This window comes from Onychostruthus taczanowskii, unplaced genomic scaffold (genome assembly GCF_017590055.1).
Source record: "Onychostruthus taczanowskii isolate IOZ18803 unplaced genomic scaffold, ASM1759005v1 scaffold4, whole genome shotgun sequence".
Classification (NCBI taxonomy): Eukaryota; Metazoa; Chordata; class Aves; order Passeriformes; family Passeridae; genus Onychostruthus; species Onychostruthus taczanowskii.
In genome coordinates this window covers 24,102,497-24,124,315 of record NW_024501459.1, presented here as the reverse complement: position 1 = coordinate 24,124,315, position 21,819 = coordinate 24,102,497, and the positions used below count along the sequence as shown (strand labels likewise).

The 21,819-nt window shown below is 37.7% G+C and overlaps 1 protein-coding gene across 8 annotated transcripts in view; it reads right to left on the bottom strand.

Moving 5' to 3' along the window:
- Positions 1 to 3,187: 3,187 nt before the first annotated feature.
- Positions 3,188 to 21,819, bottom strand: part of OXR1 (oxidation resistance 1) — a 259,126-nt gene continuing 240,494 nt past the window's right edge. For 6 of the 8 annotated variants that reach the window (XM_041412597.1, XM_041412596.1, XM_041412601.1 and 3 more), the window contains 6 exons: positions 16,505 to 16,585; positions 13,038 to 13,163; positions 10,768 to 10,920; positions 6,611 to 6,706; positions 5,949 to 6,022; positions 3,188 to 5,201 (listed from right to left, as the gene is read on the bottom strand). In XM_041412597.1, coding sequence (XP_041268531.1) covers positions 5,066 to 5,201; positions 5,949 to 6,022; positions 6,611 to 6,706; positions 10,768 to 10,920; positions 13,038 to 13,163; positions 16,505 to 16,585 — 666 coding nt within the window. In that variant the 3' untranslated portion in view covers positions 3,188 to 5,065. The remainder of the gene's footprint in view (positions 5,202 to 5,948; positions 6,023 to 6,610; positions 6,707 to 10,767; positions 10,921 to 13,037; positions 13,164 to 16,504; positions 16,586 to 21,819) is intronic. The other 2 variants (XM_041412598.1, XM_041412604.1) reach the window with 1 other exon arrangement.

Genomic DNA, 21,819 nt, shown 5'->3' with positions numbered 1-21,819 from the left:
GTGTACTTCACAGGAAAAGCATTTGTTTCTGAGCAGATGTCTGGGCAAGTAATGAAAAAGAAGTGGTTTTTTTTCATTTGTTTCTGAGCAGATGTCTGGGCAAGTAATGAAAAAGAAGTGGTTTTTTTTCATTTGTTTCTGAGCAGATGTCTGGGCAAGTAATGAAAAAGAAGTGGTTTTTTTTCCCTTTAATATTCTTTCAAATAGAAAAGGCAAATATTTTCTTACAGAAGTAGAGGTGTATTAACATCTTATCTCTAATAAAACAAATATTGCTGTCTTATTATGAGTACAGGTACTCCAGTTTGAAGCTTCACTGTATAAAGAAACCAAATATTCTATAACTTAATGATACAAGAACTGACTACTACATCTATTCTAAATCTATGTAAATCATTAATACCTTAAGCATAGTTATATGACTCTACAGAAGAAAAAAACTGTAAGATGGAATCAGTGGAGCTTATTTAATACTTTCTTGAAATCTTAAGACTACTCAAGCTGATGCACAAAACTGATGTCCTAAAAATTTTTTACCTGCATATTCTTACCTTATTCTTCACATCTTTATATAATGACCTTTTATAGCTGTCTAAATTGTCTTGATAAAATTTTGTTGTCAAAGGAATGAATGAACTATAAATAAACCCTTAATTATTTCTTGAGTTATTCTCATACACACTAGAAAACAAATACATGTGCATGTTCAGTGAAGTAAGATGTCAGTAAGTTGCTTCAAAATATAAGCACACATATATTTTCCTTTTCATAGACTGTTAAAATATTTCCTCTGAAGGTTTCTCTGTCCAAAGCACCAGAAAAAGATTTCAGAGTACACGGCAACAGACCTTACACAAAACACCTGTACAAAAAATACACGCTAAAGGCAAGTAAGTGTCAAGTGAATTAAGCTCACCGATTGGTAGCACACTGCAGGTAACTTAAGCCTCCTCTTCAGTCATCCCAGTGTTAAAATCTATACAAAATAAACCAAACCCCCAACTTTTTCCTATTCTTCCCCTCAAACTATTCTATTTGCAATCACATGAGAAAACCATGTGATGTAAGTAGTATTTTTGCTCATACTCTCCACTATTTACCTTCGAGTAGGCAGGATGAGAAAACCATGTGATATAAGTAGTATTTTTGCTCATACTACTCTCCACTATTTACCTTCGAGTAGGCAGTATCATGCAAAATTTCTGAAAATAATTTACCATTTTTTTCAAAAATAAGTATTAAATGTTGATATAAGTAATGGTGTTTGGAAGCATTTAATGTAGTTTATATGCTTTATAGAATTTTTTATATTAAGTTGTGTGACAAATTTATCCATGGGGTGGGAGATAGTAAATCGGACCTCACTAAAAAACAAACAAAAGTACTCCCTGAATTACTCATCCTCTCCTACTATACTGTGTTACATTGCTGTGAAACTAGCACAATCTCTGCCAAATTTAAATATTCTAAGAGGAGAGATGATAAATGTCAAAACCTGCTTGATTAAAGCAGTCTCTGTAAATTTTTATTTAAGACCTGCTTTCTTAGTTCTGACTTGCTTTGAAAAATAAAACCTTTAACCTTTGAGATGATGAGCAACTCTCAGCTACTCTCATGGTAGCTTATAGTTGCACATTATTTTCTTACATACTGTATTCACTCCCAAAATGTTTTACTTGAAACAGAGCTCCTGCACTCTCCTGTCTGAAGCTAGTGCTGTTTTTGCACATCCTTGGTAGTGAAAAAAATTCCATCTTCTTCGGTAGCAACTTACATACATTTTTCATATTCTAATACAAAGTTTAAGTGACGGCATGAAACTTGTATCAGAAGAAATAAATTTGACTTTTACACCTTTGTATTTTTCCAAGTCTTATCACAGTGGCTTGAAGTGAGTGGAAGGTTCATTGGACATGTACTCCACCCAGCAGAAATCAGCTCTCTCCTCCACAGCAATAATTCCTTCCTGACAAATGTTTCTATAAAAACAAGGTTCAGTAACACAGCTCATTTTTAAAACAGGGGAAGGCTATCGAAATAAAATGAGCTGTATTGAAGAGCATGCTATTCATGGTGATATGTTCAATCATCACTCATCACAGAATAGATACTGGCAGCCTTCTCCTCCCACAGCCATTTCAGCTGCTATGTACACACTGCACTGCCCCAATTTCTCAAATAAAGCCACTACTGACACCTCAGGGCACAAAGCAGTTTAGCATTCAACAGCACATGTACTACCAGCAGTGGAATTATCACAAGAGGAAACAAACTATGGTTACAAAGTTTGTAAGGTAAGCAGGACAGCAGAAAGCAGAGCTGCCACTGGCACTTCTGCAGTGAGACCAGCCAGCAGCACTGGCTTGCACATACCACACCAAGTGCACACCATTCCCTCAGCTGGAAAATTCCTCTCTCTGCTCCAGAAGCACAGTGTAGCTCTGTATCATTGCAGTAGCATGTACTCTTTAAGAGGAGAAAGTTTTGTTCCCTTAATTGAGCTCCAAACTGAAATGACATCAGTAAAATACCTTGATGACATCTGCCCTTTTATGAAGGGAGAACGTATCAGTGTTTAAGATTCAAATACTGAATGAAGAATACAAGATTATTTTTTTAAGCTGAAGGAATAGTCAGTGTTCTTACTCATCTTCCAAGAGCAAATTTCTTAACTAATTTAGTATTTTACAAGCATGATTGCTAATGTACTGCTAACTAAACACTATCCTTGATTTCCACTTTTTTGCTTCCTATCTCTCTTCCAAGACTGGTCCAATACTTGGCAACATTCAGCTACTGAAGATTTTTGTGTGCTTTCATTTAATTATTCAAAGTATAATTATTTATAAAATTCTTCACACCACCCTCTAAAAAACTAAAATATGCTTTATTTGCAATATGAGCTTAGAATAGAGACTATGCAGTTGAATTAACCATTTTGTCAGCAAGGATGATCTGAGACTGTTCTTTTTCCCCTCTCCTTCTTCAAAATGGTTGAAGACAATCTATTTCATTCCCATTGTTTTCCATGGGGCTTTAAAAAGCCCCAGAACCACAAAAAAATCCCAAAAAAACCCAACCAAAACAAAAAAACCCACATCCTATACATTCAGTTGTTAAATGAACAGCAAAAACCAGAATTTGTGCTTCTAAACTCGACCTTCTAAATAACTGCAACTCAAGTTTATTTTTACATATATTTAGATTTATTTGCTATACATCACTGTGAGCTTATAGTACTTGAAATCCATTACAGGATTGTTTTTTTTTGTTGTAATAATCAGTTGTAACTCCACAAAGACAATAATACTGCTGTGGAAGACCAAAGGGGAGAAAAGCCATTTCAATTTATTTACAGTTCCTTATTTTGTAAACATTACTCTACACATTGTCTAAGTTCTAAGAAGGATAAAGAGATATACATAGAGACAGGAAACAAAGCCCTGTTTTTCTATTCATATTGAGCATTAGCATATTATAGATGAAACATCTGCCCTTTCTCGTTACCATAGCAGTAAGCTGTCTTCAAATAAGTTTTATTTTTTAACTTTCCAGAAATGTAAATATTTTGAAATATACAACTACATCTACGTAAGCCAACTCATTTGGCTTTTATTCCATTTCTAGAATAATTTAAAGTGCTATAAGCAATCCGTCAATCAACACTTTTCTATAATAACAAAACTACTTTAAACATTAATTTACAAGATAATATACAACATTTGTCTGAAATAGCTGAAATTTCAGCACAAAGTCAGTCACTGTCACACTTAACAGCAATTTTTTTGTTCTTTTTTGGTTTTTTTTGTTTTTTTTTTTTGCAGAACATAGAATAAAAGCTTTGAACAGTTTTGTTGAGCTGTTATTGCCACAATGGCTTATCAAGTTTTCTACAAAAGTGGACAAGAGCTACTGGAACTGTATTCTAGCCTGTCATTTATTTTTTGAGGTCACATGACAGTAAGTTTGCATATTCCACAAGTCTACTGAATTACAATATTGTCTACCTATGATACATGATGTCATTTTAATCAGAGCTGGTGCTAATTGTAAATTTACAACATAGACCCACTCAAAAACATCACAAGTATTTTTTTTCTTTGGACAGGAATAAGCTATATTCTTGGAGCTGATGTGCTACACGGCTACAACAGTATAACAGTATATATCTGACACTATGTTGAAGAAAGATGCATCTGTTTCTGTACTTTTAATGCCCTACTATAGCTACAAATTGTTCACTGAGTTTTGCTTGCTTTAGCCTTTTAATTTTTTGGAACTGTCATAATCTTACATTCTCTTGCTATTTTGTAAGTCTCTGCCACTTAGCTCAATATTGTCAGTAGTTGTCCCAAACCTGCGGATCATTAACAGCATGTGCAAAACACTCTTTAAATACAATCAGCATGCAGCTACAACACATAGTAACTGACTTTTTTCTACACATGAACAAGAAACAAGACAAGTGGCACTGTTGACTTTGGACATCTTCTAACTTCACCACATGTGAACTGGGATGCATTTAGAAGGAATGCTCAGCTTCTCATCCATTTGTGGCACCACTTGAATAACCCATCATTGGTCTGGACCAATCTCTGCAGTGCTGCTGCCAAATACCCACACGCAGCTTTCTTAGAGGTTCACAGAGGGCAACTTCATTCATAGACATAATTTGAATACAAAAATAATAAGCTATATTCAATGAAGCAGCCCCCTAGCAGGATTGCAGGAAAGGTGTGTGTGGGAAACCTGGGAGGCAACAGTAATATGGATAAGAAAATTTTGCAGGCCACAAGGCTCAAAGTAACTAATGTTATTTTTTAGCCCACAAGGTCAATATTTTGTAAAAGAGTCTATAGCTTAGAAAAAGTATGATAGTATATTACAGATGCAAGAGCATGAAAAACATCTGCTATTTAAAAATAATAACTAATGGGCACACTGAAAAATTATAAAAAAAACCCAAAATAGATAAGTAAAATACATTATATTGCTCCTAGGGATTTTTAAGCTGCACTGATTCATGTCAGGTTTGGGACAATAGCCTGTAGAAATAGTGAAATACTTATTCAAAAGCCCATATTTCTATGTCTTGAATAGTGAAGTCTTCTCGCTTAGAAAGTGTGTGATTCCCAAATGTTTTACATGAGTGACTTCTTCCATGGTAGAGATCACCATCAAGCCAAAGAGCAAACTCTCCTCTGCAAGAGAGACAATGTGTTAAAGCAAAAGACTGAGAGAATAAGCATTAAATCCATCAATGTATTTTGCATTCAAAATTTAGAACTGAGAAGGAATTAAAGGATTAGTTTTCAACACAAGTACCTCATGGCTGTTAATAAATTTATGCTACAAGAATTTTATTTTTTTTTACTATTTATTATTAATTTGGGAATATCCCTTTTACAGATATTCTGAAATAAGCTAACTAGAATTTAGTGTTTTCAGCCTCTTCCATTTTTATTAAAGAGATCACATAACAGCACTTTTATATCTAAAGAGAATGCTAGAAACAAATAAGGAAAACATTCTAGAAGCATATGCACCTGCATGGGCAGAAAAAAAACAGGACATGACATCGTATGACTTCTGGAGACCCTGGCATGTTTTGGGGTGTTTCAATTCAGGCCTCTTCTAGTTACACATAATTCTCACGTTTACATCCTTCCACAATCATATCCTGTGTCCATTCTGAATACATGAAGACACATACGCAAGTCAAGCATGGAAGGCATCATAACCTTGCAGGGCTGAAACTTTATGCCACATTATGGGGAAGACAAATCTGCTGTTTAAGTTTTGTCAACATTGGAAGCCAAACACCTGACAGACTAAAGTTTCTTGGCTGGTAACTGTTGAGTCCTGAGCTACCAAACTGAAGTAAATTCAAATTTTTCTTTTCAAAGGTGTCCAGACAAATATTTTAACAGATTCTAACTGTAACTTACCCTCCTCCACCAAAAGCAAGAGAATCCATGTCTCCTTTAATGAAAAACATGTTGTCTCCTGTCCATTTAAAAACCTAAGGGAAAAAAAAAAAAAAAAAGAAAAAGAGACTAGCAAGTAAAAATATCTGATAGTTTCATTTTGGCAGAAGGGAAACCAATCATCAGTAAAGACAGACTATGGGTGGGTAGAGGCCAGTTTAATGAAGTTGACACAGAAAATTCAGGAAACAGCTGCAGACAAAAATTCTCTGATGTTTTATGCTAATTAAAATAAGACCATTCCAAACCAGGTCGGTTTTGAGCACCAAAACTCCTACACAATGAAAAACACCAAGGAAATACGGTTAGATTAGATGATATGCCCCTAAAAAGGATGTAGTTTATGAATTTTTAGACAGACACCTGGAAGAATTTAAACAGTAGAAAAGTCTTCAATACAATTAAAGAGTCAGGTTAAATGTGTCCTTCAGCATGCAAACACTACCAATTCACTCTGCACATAAAGATTTCACAAAAAAAACTAGTGTGATGACTTTTTTGGGGGCCATCTTGTAATATTTTTCAGATTTAGTTAGATTTATTCCTTAAGAATTTTAAGATCATGCACTTGGGGTGGTGGTGGGGAAGGGAGCAAAAGCATACAAACTGTCATTACTAGTTACCTCAAAATCTGGAGAAAAAGTGAACATAAAAGTCTCCCCAGTGCCATAAAAGCCATCGCTCACTTTAAATGGTTCAGACGCTAGTGCACCAAAAACCTGTAGCAAAAATACATCAGAGCAAGAAAAACTTCAGAAAAACACCGAATCCAAGAACCTCTAATGATAGTAACTGATAAATCAAGTTGTAAATAATGTCAACTTAAAATTCACTCTACGAATTTCACTGTACCACTGTTCTGAGTGCACTGAGATATGGACTTTGCACACGTAAACTCTAAAAAGCAGGACAGATAAGACACTTTTTGTTATTTCAAGCATCTGGGTCAACAGACTAGACATCAGAAAACTGGCTGTTAACTTTTCTCTGTCAAACATTTTGTGACCTTAGACTGTACTTAGTGTGTGCAGATAAGTGAACTTACATAGAGCATTTTTTAGCATAAAAATCCACACTGAATTCAATTTAGTTTCATAAATAAATACAACAAAATGGGCTGGTGAAATACATAATCCATATTTAAGTAACTACATGCAATGGGTACCTTGCACGTTTCCAGCAATGGGAACCCTTGCAACTATTTCTTAGTCCTCAAACTATTTGAGTCTCTGTATCCTAACTTCTTTTAAGGGCTTAAGTCATTCTTTGAATAACTGCAGCAGTTTTGGTAGCTAAGTTGCATTCAGGTAGCTATGACCTGCCTTACTTCAGGCAAACATCTTTAGGGCTGATACCACATCTAGTAAATAAATATAAGTAAAAACGATGAAAGTAAATGTAAGATTTCATTCACAACAGATATTCCTTGACAGGAATTAACCTTCAGTTAAAGTACCAAACAGAGTTTTGTCAAACCTAAACTATCCCAGTTCAGCCTCTACACAGGTGTAAACTTTACACACAACACTTACTCCAGAGTTTGTCTTGGATCCTCTCAAAGATGTTATCTGTATATCCAGTAAAACACAAAACTAGTCCATTCCAACCATGCAGAAGACCTTACGTATTTTACTTAAGAGACTCTGAAGCTTTATTTCAAATTATGGAATACATTTACATATTAAGAATCTCAGACAGTTTACCACATAATTCCCTACTCAATGGAGGACTGATTCTGAAGCTATTAGGTTGACTCAATTTTGTCCAGTTGAGCTTTGAGTACCCTCAGGAATCAGGATTTGACAATCTCTCTGTGTTCTATATATGTCAAGCTGACTCTTGAAAGACCACGTCCTTTGCTATAAGCCATGATAATTGAATAAGGCTTTACAGAAAAAGTGCAATCTGCTTCCCAACAGTTACTCTAGTTCTTGAGAAGGGATGTCCCTAGGATTTTTCCATGAGATTTGATTTTTGTGGCTAGTTGTTAGGGTGGATAACTGAAATTCTCTGTCCTAGGTTCAATTAGTGGGTAACTAAAATTCCCATGTCTAGGTTCAATGCATTGAACCTAGAAGGTGTGCACACTTCTGCAGTGCATACAATCTGAAGAATGACTTTTCATGAAACTAGACAGTCCTTGAAGTGGTTAACTGTATTAATCCCATTTCTACACCACCAATTTAGTGACTCATGTTCAGGAATCAGGTACCAATTTCTCTTCAAATGGCTCTCAGGGCTCACTAACAGAAGCACACACCAGTAGACAGACAATCCATAACAATTGTAATGATGCACCTATAGATTTCATGGACACCTTTATTAAGGAATCTCCTAGAATTGACTGGAGCAGGCAATTTAGGTTGCTTTACCTTCCAAATTCCAACTAGGCATTTCTCAGCTTTTACACAATTAAAGTTTGTAAAAGTTCAGTGTTTTTTTCTTTTGTTTGTTTGGCCAGCCATTTAAATAAAATTATTAATTGATCTGAAAAAGAAAGCAAGATTGGAAAAGGTTTTTGAATAAAAAAACTCTGTAGTGTGAGGGTTAGCAGCCTTAAATGGAACATTACGAAGAGTTACAAGGTACACTTGCTCCTTACTCAACCTATTATCAACACAATAAAAAAGCAGTCTTCATAAACATGGACAGGTATCTCAGGGGAAGCAGCCCAGGAAAGAAATTCATTCTAGTTTAAAAGAAAAGTGCCTCAACCAAGGATATAACAATTCCAGCATCTTTCATAAGCATGGCAGATACAAAGTGAGCAGAACGACGAATACCTAAGAGGACTGAGCAGGTATGCTCAGCAAATGTCAAGAAACTATCTGGTCGTAATTCTGTCATTTTTCAAAATAGCTAAATCTCATTTAGGATCTTCTCTGAACTAGAATCTTAGAAAACAGGCAGTGATCTTGGAGTGTAAGGTATGAATACCTATGTGGTCTCTTAAAACACATTTTTGGAGAGCATATATTTATCTTGGCATACTACTAGTGAACTATTCCTGGACACATTCTCCTATAAAGTATTTAAGAGTTTTTTTAGTCACGGAAAGCAGTTTTAAAGTACTATCTGCCAAGAAGATACAAGACATTAAAATTAAATTAACCTCTTTCAAAAAAATCATCAGCTTCACAAATAAAATGAATTACCCAGACTAATTATCAAAGAGCATAGTTAGTTACCATTGTCTTATGTTTCATGATTGTAGATCCTTGCACGAAGAGGAGAAAGACTCTGTGCTTAATTCCGTGTTTTGAACAGAAAAATAGGGCAAATTAATTTTCTGCTGTCAAATGCAGACATTTTTCATTAACAACAGGAGACAGAGCTACTGAAAACACCACTCCCATTACACTGGTGAAGGACTGAACTTGTAAAACTCATCTGAAGCACTCCTCCTGCATATGCTGCTCACTGAATAGACTGGATTTCCCCCACTCTCGTGTGGAGTCCAGTGACTACTTGATCCAGAATTCCAGGGCATGCTTTCATACATACTCCTAGGTATAAGGCTGTAAGCTGAGATTCAGCAAGGTTTGTTTCACAAATAACCACCCCAAAAATATGAACTCCATGTTTTCACAGGGCAACCATGACACTTTTTCAACATTAAAGCCAAGATGCTCATACACAAAAAGTAACATGAATTCCTTCAGCAAGAGACAATACTACACAGTGGTGGCAAGACAGCCCCACCAGAAAAAGGACATTTTTTTCTGGGACAGATCAGGTACTAGGAAGGAGGTGTACTTACTAATTTATGAGAAGCTAATAAGTGAATTAGAGAAGTCACCAAACTACATTTATGAGACTGATGAGTATGCTGAGACATCTCAGGTCTATTCAGTTGGTTCTGTCTTCAAAATCAAAAGGTAAATGAAAAAAATATTTTTAAAGAACTTTGGGGAAAGAGTCCACTACTAGCAGAGAGTTAGAAGGGATTTTTCTTTTTAAGGGATTGCTAGGGTAGGAAACAATGGAAAAACCAGGTTGCGACTTGAATATGAAAAGATACCCTTTTCATTTACTGTTTTCAAACCCCCTGAAAGAGACCATGTTTTCTGAAAATAAAAACTGGGAGAGGTAAGTGAACTGAATGCTGCAGATTTTACAGCAGTTCTGTCAATTTTTCATGAAGCAATAACATGCTTCCACAAGCAAACATAGAAGTTGCAGAAAAAGAATAAGACATTTCATACTGCTTACAGTGTCCACTTGTTACTAGATTATTCAAGAGAGGTTGTCTGCTATTCAAACTGTGAGATGTGAGTCACTTTCTGAAATTCATAATCCAGTCAACAGAAAACAGAGCACTACTACAGAGACTCCAAGAACAAGTTGCTAATGTAACAAAGGCAGTACAGCTCTTTAAAGATATTGGCTGCAGCCACAGAATATACCAAGAAGTACTACACACAGCTAATAGCGTTCCAACTCAACAAGATCTGCCAGCATCAGAAAGTTTTAGAGACTGTATTTCTTGTGCCTTGAGTGCATAAAAAAAATTTAAAATTATATTGATTAATTGGATATTACCAGACTCTTGCATTATGACAGCTAACTTATATCATTAAAGTATTTCCAAGATGTGTAGTATGTTGGAGGTCTTCATAAGAGTAAAACACATTTCTAAGGAGAAAATTTGCTTGATACACAAAATTTTAACTTGTTCGATACACAGAATTTTATCTCCCATGATGGACTAAAGCATCCTTTATACTCCTCAAACATTTTTCTTGATGGGTCCCCTACTGCCACACAAGTATTTTCCTACCTGTCCATCACTGTCTTTGATAACCAACAGCACAGGTGTGTCTAATCCCACCATTGTCCGATACAAGGTCTTCAAGCTCATGCCATGCTTTGCAGTACTGTAGACAAGAGTCCATGGATAGCCAATGGTCCGTGGTGGAAGAGACTTTGTGAGCTATTAACAAGAAAATAACCCGTTATTTAATATATGCTTTATATTTAAGAATGTGTTACATGTAAATGAAAGCAGATTATGTTCCGCTTAACCACTTTTACGTGGCCTTAAAACCTAAGAACAAAACCTGAAGTTTCACAAATATATTTTCTACTTTTGTTCACTCAAGCAGGTTTCTTTTCCTACCTCTACTAGTGACCTGCAGAAGAACGATTTATCAACTAAAGAACAGGGCTCTTTAAGGTCTCTAAAAGGTTTATCCATATAATTATTCTTCCATAACAATATTACATATCCCACTAATGTCTTAGTATTGAGTAAGTAGATCATTGAAGTCAGCAGGTAACAAGGTGGAGGGTAAATGCTGCTTGTTGCCCCATTCTTGTGCTTTTTAATCCAAAACTTCTATTAACACATTTGCTACGAAATCACTTTGGACTGGACAGCAACAACTGCAGTGTTTTCACTGAAAGGATGGAAGTAGGGCAAAGACAAACAAGAGTCTGTCTGAATGCATGTGTATTCAAAGTTAGGATTTTTAAAAAGGCAGTATTTTAGCTATTAATCATGCTCTGCTTTGACACTTAGACACACATGTCTATGGTGCCAGATGGGATCCACCCAAGGAAACAGACAGAGTGGGAAGATATGCTCACTGAGCCACTTCCCACCGCTTACCAGTATTCCAGGATAACTGGGGATGTCCTAGTTAGCAAATGTGTGTCCATTTACAAGATGGGCTGTAGGAAGGACCCCAGGAAGTACAGGCCTGCCAGTCTGACCTCAGTGCCTGGGAAGGTCACCTTGAGTGCCATCACACAGCACATGCAGGAAAACCAGGGGATCAGGTCCAGCCAAGGTGGGTTCATAAGAACCTAGTACCTGGCAAATGTGATTTTCCTCTATGACAAGGTGACCTGCTTGGTGGATGAGGCTGTCAATATTGTCCACCTGGACTTGAGTAAAGCCTTTGACAGCACTTCCCACAGCACTCTCCTGGAGAAACTGGCTGCTCATTGCTTGGACAGGTGCACTGTTTGCTGGATAAAAAACTGGCTGGATGATCAGGCCCTGAGAGTGGTGCTGAATGGAGTTAAATCCACTTGTGGCCAGTCACTTGTGGTGTTCCCCAGGGCTCAGTACTGGGGCCAGTCCTGCTTAATGTCTTTACTAATGAAATGGATGAGGGGATGAAGGGCATCCTCAGTCTGTTTGCAGATTGCAGCAAGCTGGGCAAAAGTGTCAATCTCCTGGAGGGTATGTGGGCTCTGCAGAGGGATCTGGATAGACAGGCTGGACTGATGGGCCATGGTCAACAGTACGAGGCTCAATAAGGCTAAGTGCCAGGTCCTGCACTTGTGTCACAAAAAGTCCCTGCAGCACTACAGGCTGGGAGAAGAGCAGCTGGAAAGAGGAAAAGGACCCAAGAATGCTGCTTGATAGACAGCTACGCATGCAATAGCAGGTGCCCAGGTGCCCAAAAATGGAATCATGACTTGCTCCCCTTGTCAACTGAGCACTGGTGAGGCCATACCTTGAGTGTTGTGTGCTGTTCTGGGCCCCTCACTAAAAGAAAACATTGAAATGCTGGCATGTATCCAAACAAGGGCAGTGAAGCTGTGTCTGGAGAGGACTGAGGGAGCTGGGATTGTTAAGCCTGGGGAAAAGGAGGCTCAGAGGAACCTCATCACTCTCTACAACTACCTGAAAGTAGGCTGCAACAGTCAGTCTTTTCTCCCAAAACAGGACAGGAGAAAAAGTCCTCAAGTAGAGCCACTGCAAGTCTGGATGAGATACTAGGACTAAGTTCTTCAGTGAAAGGACTGTCAAGCATTGGAACAAGGTACCCAGGGAAGTGGCTGAGTTACCAACCCTGTAGAAATATTTAAAGGAGGCATAAGCCATGGGACTTAGGGAAAGGGTTTAGTGATGGACTTGGCAGTGCTGAGGTAACAGCTGGACTCAGTGGTCTTAGCCATCTTTTCTAATATACACAGTTTATTTTCTTCTATTTAGTATCACACAAGGTCTTCTTACTGGTGTGTTTTACACTACAGTCATAGCATTTGTGATACCTTCATGTGCAAGAGTAAAAAATGATATATCTAAGCCCATACCTTTTCAATTTGTTCCGGCTGTAGTAATTCACTTGGATCACTAAGATTTGGCCGGAATGCTTCAGGCTCCAGGTCTGTTTTGATATTTGTTGCCTGTTTTGAATTGGTATCTTCTCTTGTTGTTATCTACAAAAACAATAGCAAGAAAATAAATAAATGCCACTCTATTAGCAGACAAGGTAAAACTTCACAGTTTAAAAACATGCAGTTATCAATTATGCAAGTCCTTCTGAAGTTCAGAAATCCAACAGATTTGATCTGACAGAGATTTCCACTGCTTCCAATAGCCAACTGGTACATTACTATATAACAATAACTTACATGGACACCTACTCAGAAAAAAGCTATGGTTCTATGCTAAAACAACAAACTGTTCTCATACACAGCTGAAGAGCTTCAAATGCTTTTCAGATGATACCTTAAAAAGTTCTTGCATTTTAAAACTGACATAGCATTCTAAGTGTAATTATAAAAAAAAAAAAACAGAAAGGAAAGGAATTAAAACTTTAATATGGACATTTCTCAGTAACTTCTGAATCAATACTCTTTTAGAGTACTTAAGAAATTTTTCAGATATGCAGTAGACTCTGGGAAGACTGCTGCCATATATTTTGAGCAAATCAAATGGAGCCTTAGGAATAGTGCTGCTCCATAAGATCTGCTGGATTACTTAAGGGAATAAAAGAAGAAAGAACTGAGATAGTGGGGTAGGAAAGCAGCAATAATACTTAAGCTGCATAGTGAGCACTGAGGTCTGGCAAAGACGCACTGTGCAGGGTCCTGCAGTAATTTAAAATACTTGACCTACATATCTACCCTATTGAGTGGAGATTGTAGACGCCACAAAGTTCCTCATCAGATGTAGCTCACAACAGCTTCTTACCCCAGTCAACCACCACTGGCACTTCAAGTTAAAATGCTGTGTCTCGATAACTAGAATAGCTGTGATCCAAACAGATTTCCATCTATAAATCCAGCTGCAGGGATACTTAAAGCTTTCTAGGAACAGTGAAATCCGACAAAGGAGTAGGACAGAGTGAGGAAGTTAGTAAGATAAGCCACTGCAGCAAGACTTACTAAAATGTTGAGAGAAAAAAGAAATCTTAACAAGATTAAGTGCATCTGAAAAATTTATTGGCCTAAACCAGGTTTCACTGAAAGCCAGACTGTCCAAATTAAATCCTGAATCCTGAAAATTTCAAGAAAATACTTGCCAAATCCACTTTGCCACATCCCTCATACTTTAACCATAGAGGACACAACTGCAATATTTCAGAGTTTCACCATGGTAAACTTTGCCAACCTTTTGTGAACTTCCTTAGTTAATTAAAAAAAAAAGGCAAATCAAATCAAACTCTGAAATACAGATAGGAATATTTAAACAAATACAGCCGCCTGAGCCAAAAGGAAAGTACACCCCTTTCATCTCCCTCAAGAACTACAAAAAAAGTTCTTATCACAAACTCGTGTTATTTAAAAATTGGCTTATAAAGTCAACATCTCAAAGTATATTCATACAGTAACTCAATTACAGTATTAATTCCAAACCCAAGAAAAGGTGTGCTTAAACCACGTATCAAGCAAGAAAAAAGCTGAAGTTTTCCTTTTTTCAGTGGAAGGTAACAAGAACTTGCAATGTAGACTAAGCACTAATCTCCATATCACAAGAAAAAATGCAATTATCCATGTAGTCTCATGTACAAAAAGATGACCTGCATGCTGCTTTAGAGAGTGCTATCTCTAAAATGTTATTTCATATTCCAAGTATTTTACACTTTAAATGCCTGTCAACTATCATATTAGGGCTTCAGCTCCAGAGAAGTTCAGCATTGTCCAACTGTAGAGCAGAGAGTTTTTCCCCTTGTCATTCTTTAATTTTCATTAAAGACCACCATGCAAAACATGAATAATTTGGATTCAAGTGGTGTGGTGAACTGAGCTTTTTGATTAAGAGTTTTTGGTGATTGGTCTACTTTTTTGATGGATTTTTTCCTTCTTTATTATTATTAAAGTAAAGCAGTTTTCTTCTAGGAAGAACACTGCTTTGTAGAAGCAGTCAAACAGTGTCTGTTGAAAAGAATCTGAGAGAAAGCACTCTTGACTTCAAAATCTGCAGATTTATTTCCTACCAAAGTTGGACAAAGCAGACTGAGCTGTAGTCAGATTTCAGGGGTTTCCACGATTGGTAAATGTCACACAGTCTACACCACATTTGAGAGCACAACTCTCAAATGACCTCAGAGCAGAGTTTATAGGCTGCAGCCTATCTCATCAGATTTTTCTGGTCAGCCTAAACAGGTATTTGATGAAGAGCTGATGAAAGGTATTTGTAAAGAGCTCCTACTCTTCCAGAACATTAATACAGGGATTCTCCACCACCACTTGCCAAAACTAGAATAGTTCTGTTCCCAAGTGGGAACAATTGTTTTTTGTCTTTTTTTGTTTTGTTTTGTGTTTTTTTTTGTTTTGTTTTTTTGTTGGGTTTTTTTTGTTGTTTTTTCAAGATTTTTGACTTTCCTATAACAGCGCAGCTTTTGGGTTGAAGGTTCACGCTCATTATTGATCTATGTAATTGAACTACTTACAAAACATTTTAAAGCAATTAATTTTGGATTATTAAACAAACAGAAATAACAAAGCTAAGAAAATGTTTGATTATTAATATGTAAAAAAAAGCCAAGATCAAAGATATAAAAAACCACAGGAAAAAATTTTACATTTTCAGCAGCCAAGTACTAGAGAAAAAACAAAAGACTCAATGAAATCTAAGGAAATCTAAGCTATGCTTTCTATCAGTAAGGCATGTATAATGTGCACAGCAGCTAACAATTTTATAGCTCTCAAAAAACTAAGGAACACCTAAAGAGAATGCAAATATCAGTTTCCATCCATAGCCACAGACCTTCAAAAATCCACACTGATTTCAAAGTAGTGTTTTGTGTGTAGGTATATGAACTTTGCCACGTTCAACTCCCTCAGTTACCTGCTTTTATAATGGGAAAAATACTTACCTATTTCACAGAAGTTGTGAAGCTTCATACTTGCCATTTACTGTGAGATTCTTGATGAAAGATTCCTATATAAAATTAAACACCCATGCAACAAAGTTTTGATTCTTCACCTGTTTTGCATTCTTTTTAGGGAAGCTTCTAACACAACACACCAGTCTAAAGTAGAAGTTAAAACACAACACTGCAAGTCAAGCAGCACTGAAAACAAATTTTCAAATTCTAACAGAAAATTCCTGTGTGAGAAAGGTGGAAGTAGTAATTCCATCAAAAAATTACTGATTCCATCATAGAATTGCACAATTAAATACATCCAAAGCAAAGGAATTTTCTGCTGGATCCTTGTAGTGCTGTAGACAAGACAAACCCACTGAGTGCAGGAATTGCCCTGATCCAAGACACTACAAAGAAAGATGTTTTAGTATCTGGAGATGGGGTTTAAACTACTGAAGAGGGCACCTGGAGACGTCTGCAGAGTGTGCGCAGTTCTTCGCTATTTAGAGCATCGATCCTGCGGTGATACTCAGCCACTGACACTACCTGAATATGGAGACAGGAAGACAATAATTCCACTGACAGTTGAAGGAAAGTAAAAAGGTATGAAAGAAAAAACTGGAGGAGAGTAATGAAGGGAAAATGTGCAATGACAACAAACAAACAAGAAGGGCCAAAAGATGTTTGTTTCTGCAAGGACAGTGCACATGTAGGTGATTTTAGACATATGAGTAAACACAGCAAGATTACAAAATAAACACTAAGGGCACTAGCAGTCAGACATCTCACTGATCTAGGATGAATAAAGAACTGATATAGGAGTGCATAAGTTTCCAGTATCAGGATGCTAAATGAAAAGTCAATCTGAGTTACATGCCTTAACCCAAACTCTTCAGCCCAAGGTCCTCTCAAACATTCTTTACACTCAGATTAATGAACCTTGTGAACCTGGTTTGCTTTCCTAGATGAAGACTAGAAGCAAATCTCAGGCTTCTCAGTAAACTCTAACTCTTGTGTCTGGGACCGAAGATAAAGACAATGTAGCAAGACTACAGTTTAATAACATCCCAATACCACCCGACAATTTCTTTATCCTGGACTTTCTACTCCCTTCCAAAGCTTCTGGAGTTGCTCATCTGTCAACACATTCATTTCAAATGGCATCTCCACTTTGGCAGGAGGTCTACAGCCAGAAAGTCTTTAGTCAGAAAGCTCTAGAACATGCTGCTCTGGTGCAACAAGCTGGCTAAAGGACTACAACAGTCATTTTGATGTAACTAGAGCAAATAATGTGATTTTGAGAACAACTCAAAATCATCATTGGTATGAAAGCATCTTTAAACAGCTGGTGAAGAGATTAAATGGATGTCCCATGTAGTAAGAGCATATTAAAAACTTCTAGAGCCTACCACAGTGCAAAGGAAGACAACCACAAGTCCAGCAGCTCCCCATCTACCTGTCCCTACTACAAGGAGTTTGGCCAGATACTCGCCACTGTCCTGAGTACAGAGCCCACAGTCATGCATGACTGGCTCTTGAGCAGCGATGGTTCACTCTACCCCATGCAACTGCAAGGCAAGGAAAAAGGAATACTTGTGTCATCCAGCTTCATTACTGAATAATCTGTCATTACTAGCACTCAATGTATCTCCATTATTTTTCTACTGTTCTCTCAAAACAGATAACAAATATTGTTGTAAATTGTATTGGCTTGTGTATTCTCAGAGTCAAATACCTATATGTAAAGTTTTAGCAGTATTCCACTCAAACATGTGATAGTGTATTTTTATCCTTTTATTTGCTATGACACTTCATTGCAAATTTACACTGTTCACACCAGCAATTTATGAACATAACCCTGAAAGCAGTAATGTGAGGACCCTTTAGCCTTACTGCTTCTTAAGCTGTACCCTACCACACGTGAGGCAGTAACTTACAATAGGCTGTAAATGCGTGGTTACTTAAGGAGATTCTTGAGAAAAAAAATCTCAAAATCTCCAACACCATTATATAGTTGTTGTTTTGCATAGGGGAAATGTAGACGGTTTTATGGGCACTGCCATCTTGCCTTCAACCGCTCAAACGCATACTTGTCATCATCTTGCATCTGTGAATTGCTTATTAGCTTTTTAACTCAGAGATCGACCTTTTCAAATGCCACGGAGATGCCTCATTTTTCTTGCTTGAGAGAAACATGAATACCTATTCATGTGTGTACAATATAACAGCTTCTTGGCAGGCTGAATCTGTTGCACACTGCCACATTCCATTTGTTTCGAGAACAAAAACCTGCATAATGGCAGACCATTGGTATGCAATGACAAACATCATAAATAGCATGTCATAGAATGTCAAACTAGCCACAGGAAAATTAAAGGAAAAGAACCCACGCTCTCAAACCCAGAGTTTATTTTAAGTATAGAGTCTGTACAGTTCATATTAGCATACAGTTCATATTAACTTCCATGAGTAAACCATGAGAAACTGTCTCAAGTTTATCCACTCATCACTGAACTAGGCTTCAATCAATTATGTTAAGATACTTCAACCTTTCAGATGCAGCACCTGGCCTTCTATATAATGCCTGTGGTTTAGGCCAACATGCTTTACTCTTGCTCTGCAGTGGACAAGACTATAATACTTCTTGATTAAATGAGCTACAGAATCCTAAAGTCACACGTCTAAGCTTACTAGCAACTACCTTAAAGTTCATTCAGGAATTGAGATATATCTTGCAAACAGACAGCATTTTGTCCCTGCCAGGCTCAAGAGCACTGCTTTGAAATGTTAGTAGTAACATTAGAAGTTTATTCTTCCTTATAACCTGGTTTAATTCATAGACTGCTTATGCTATTTCCTCTTCCATCAAGATTTCCTCATGTTCCTTCCTTGCAGTCCCATTAATCTTCTAGTCTATTTCACCAAGCTAAATAAACCAGTGTTTTCTTATGTCTCCTGCCCCACTCCCTGCCCCTCATCAGCTGCCTGTTTTCCTATCATTCCAGGGCCTACTTCTACCTCATTCTACTTTGAACTTGGATTCTCTAACACAGAACGTAGTCTTTCATACCGTATGAGAAATACCTAGAAAGCATCTACCTTAATAGATGGTATAGATGCAGATTCATATTCATCATAATGGACTGTAGTTTTCAGTACAAAATACTCTGTTGTGATAAAATTATTCCATTAAAATAATTAGTTTAACGTCTACCTACATGGCTTTGCTATGTGCTTTACTTATTATGCTCTCTTTACTATGCCAGAATCCAGTTTCCTGGATAACCAAAGCTGATATTTGAGGATCAGGAAATGTTCCTGAAGGACACTTTGTTCTCTCTCTAGTTTTTTCTGCTTTAAAAAGAATGTAGGAGAAGAGAAAACCAGCTAAACCTCTTATGGCTGATCTGGGCACTGGCTGGAATAGAGCAGAACAAGTAACGGGTATAGCCTGGATTGCTAGTGTACTTCAGGGCAAAAAGGGCTCTGAAACTGTCTATTGCAGATGATACAGCACTGGGAAGAGCTGCTGACTCCCTCAAAGAGATGGAAGCCCTACAGAGAGACCTCAGCAAATCAAAGGACTGGGCAATCACCAACCACATGCAGCTCAACAAGGGACAGTGCTGAATTGTCCTCCTGAGATGCAGCAACCCTGGATGTATGAACAGACTGGAGAATGAGATGCTGTAAGCAGTGCCATGGAAAGGGACCTCGGAGTCCTGGTCAATGGCAAGTTGAACATGAGTCAGCAGTGCCCTGGCAGCCAAGGCGAGCCAAGAATGTCCTGGGGGCATCAGGCACAGCATCACCAGCTGGGCAAGGGAGGGGATTGTCCTGCTCTGCTCTGCACTGGGCGGCCTCACCTTGAGTGCTGGCAGCAGTTTGGGTGCCACAAGAAAAGACAGATAGAACACTATCAGAGAGTGCCCAAAGGAGGCCAACAAAGATGGTGAAAGGCCTTGAGGGGAAACTCTATGAGGGGAGGATGAGGTCACTTGGTCTGTTCAGCCAGGAGACCTCACTGCAGTTACGACTTCCTCATGAGGGGAAGAGGAGAGGCAGGCACTGATCCCTGCTGTGTGGTGAGCAGTGACAGAAACCCAAGGGAATGGCCTGAAGCAGTGTCAGGAGAAGTTTACTTTGGATATCAGAAAAAGGTGGATATCAGAGGGTGGTTGGGCACTGGAACAGACTCCCGGGTGAACTGGTCACAGTACAACTGGTGGAGTATCAAGAAATCTTTGGACAATCCTCTCGGGCACGTTATGTGAATTTTGGGGATGGTGCTGTGCAGGGCCAGGAGTTGGAGTTGATGATCCTTGTGGGTCCTTTCCCACTCAGCTTATTCTGTGATTCCAAGTTTGAAAAGACGTGGAAAATATCCTTAGAGATCTAATACTACCTGCTGTATTCATATTGGCAGCATTGGTGAAAAAACACAGGATGAATTGTATGACTCGTGGAACGACTCTTTAAACTTTCTAACCTCTCCACACTATGTTAACCACTTAGCAAAACACCCAGCAGTTTTAATATTTAATGCAATAAGTCAAGGGTTTGCATACTAATGATTCAAACAATCAAGAAGCCAAGGATTTTCCTCCTGGAGAAACTCACGTTTCTAAACTTTGTTTTTCTGAAAATATCTCAACAGTACCTAACTTTACAAGCTACGCTGGCCACCTGCAGTGAACGAAACTGAAGAGAAAATTCCAAATAAGGAACATTTCTTGTCCTTCAACAACACACATGAAAATGCAGTTAAATTTTTTAAATGTTTGATCAGCTCCTTCAGCCACTGGCCACATCATCCTGCTACAGGCAGATGTAAAAAAAGCTTTTTACACCAGTGAGGGATTCCTCAGTTTAACAAAGCCACAAGTGACAACCCCCACCCTTTCCCCCCCATGCCTGTTTGCTAACAGGGAGCAGCTTTCATTGCTGCCCTCAAAACAAACAGCTAAACGTCCAGAGCTAACAAGTAGCTGAAACTGTCTCCATAGAGAATGGGAGGGTCTTATCAGAGCTGAACAGTGCTTCTGGAAGTAAGAACAGATAAAGCGTAACAGCATAAACAGCTCTGAAATATAAGTTACCTATATCCATAAATTTGTTACCAACTCAGAATATGAAATTAAAAAAAACCAAGTATTAAGAAAGAACACAAGCTGAACAATTTTACTTTGAATCTTAATACATAATACTGAATCTTAATACATAGGTGTAAACTTGGCTGAACTGTAAACTTCATGAACATTAATTCCCGAGATTGAAAAATTTCAAGAGATTTAACTGAAGAAAAAAATCCCAAAGTAGTTTTATTAGGCCACTTATAAAGTTACTTTAGAATGCCTTTCAATAAAAAGGTGCCTATGCGAACTGAATGCTGCAATGAATATTTTAAGAGAAAACACTAACTTTATTTTTCAGACAAATTTCATTTCCTCCCAAAAATATTAGACTGCTGGAGAGAAGACAATATTGAAGAAGCACTCTGCTCCATCATACCAAATATCATTATTTGGGACATGTTGATTTCATCACAAAAAGTGCATTAATTCATGGGTCGTACTGCACCATGTTCTAAGGTATCATTTGAAAAAAGCCTTAACCTTAAGACTAATTTAATTTGATTAATTTTTAAAGCATGTGGCTGCAAAGCTATTAATTTTCTGTTTTGTGTGGTATTCAGTCAATTCAACTCCCTGTCACTCTCCTGGTGACAAGGAAGGGAAGGGATGACAGCTGGCCATTTTATGCAAAGGACCATAGAATGA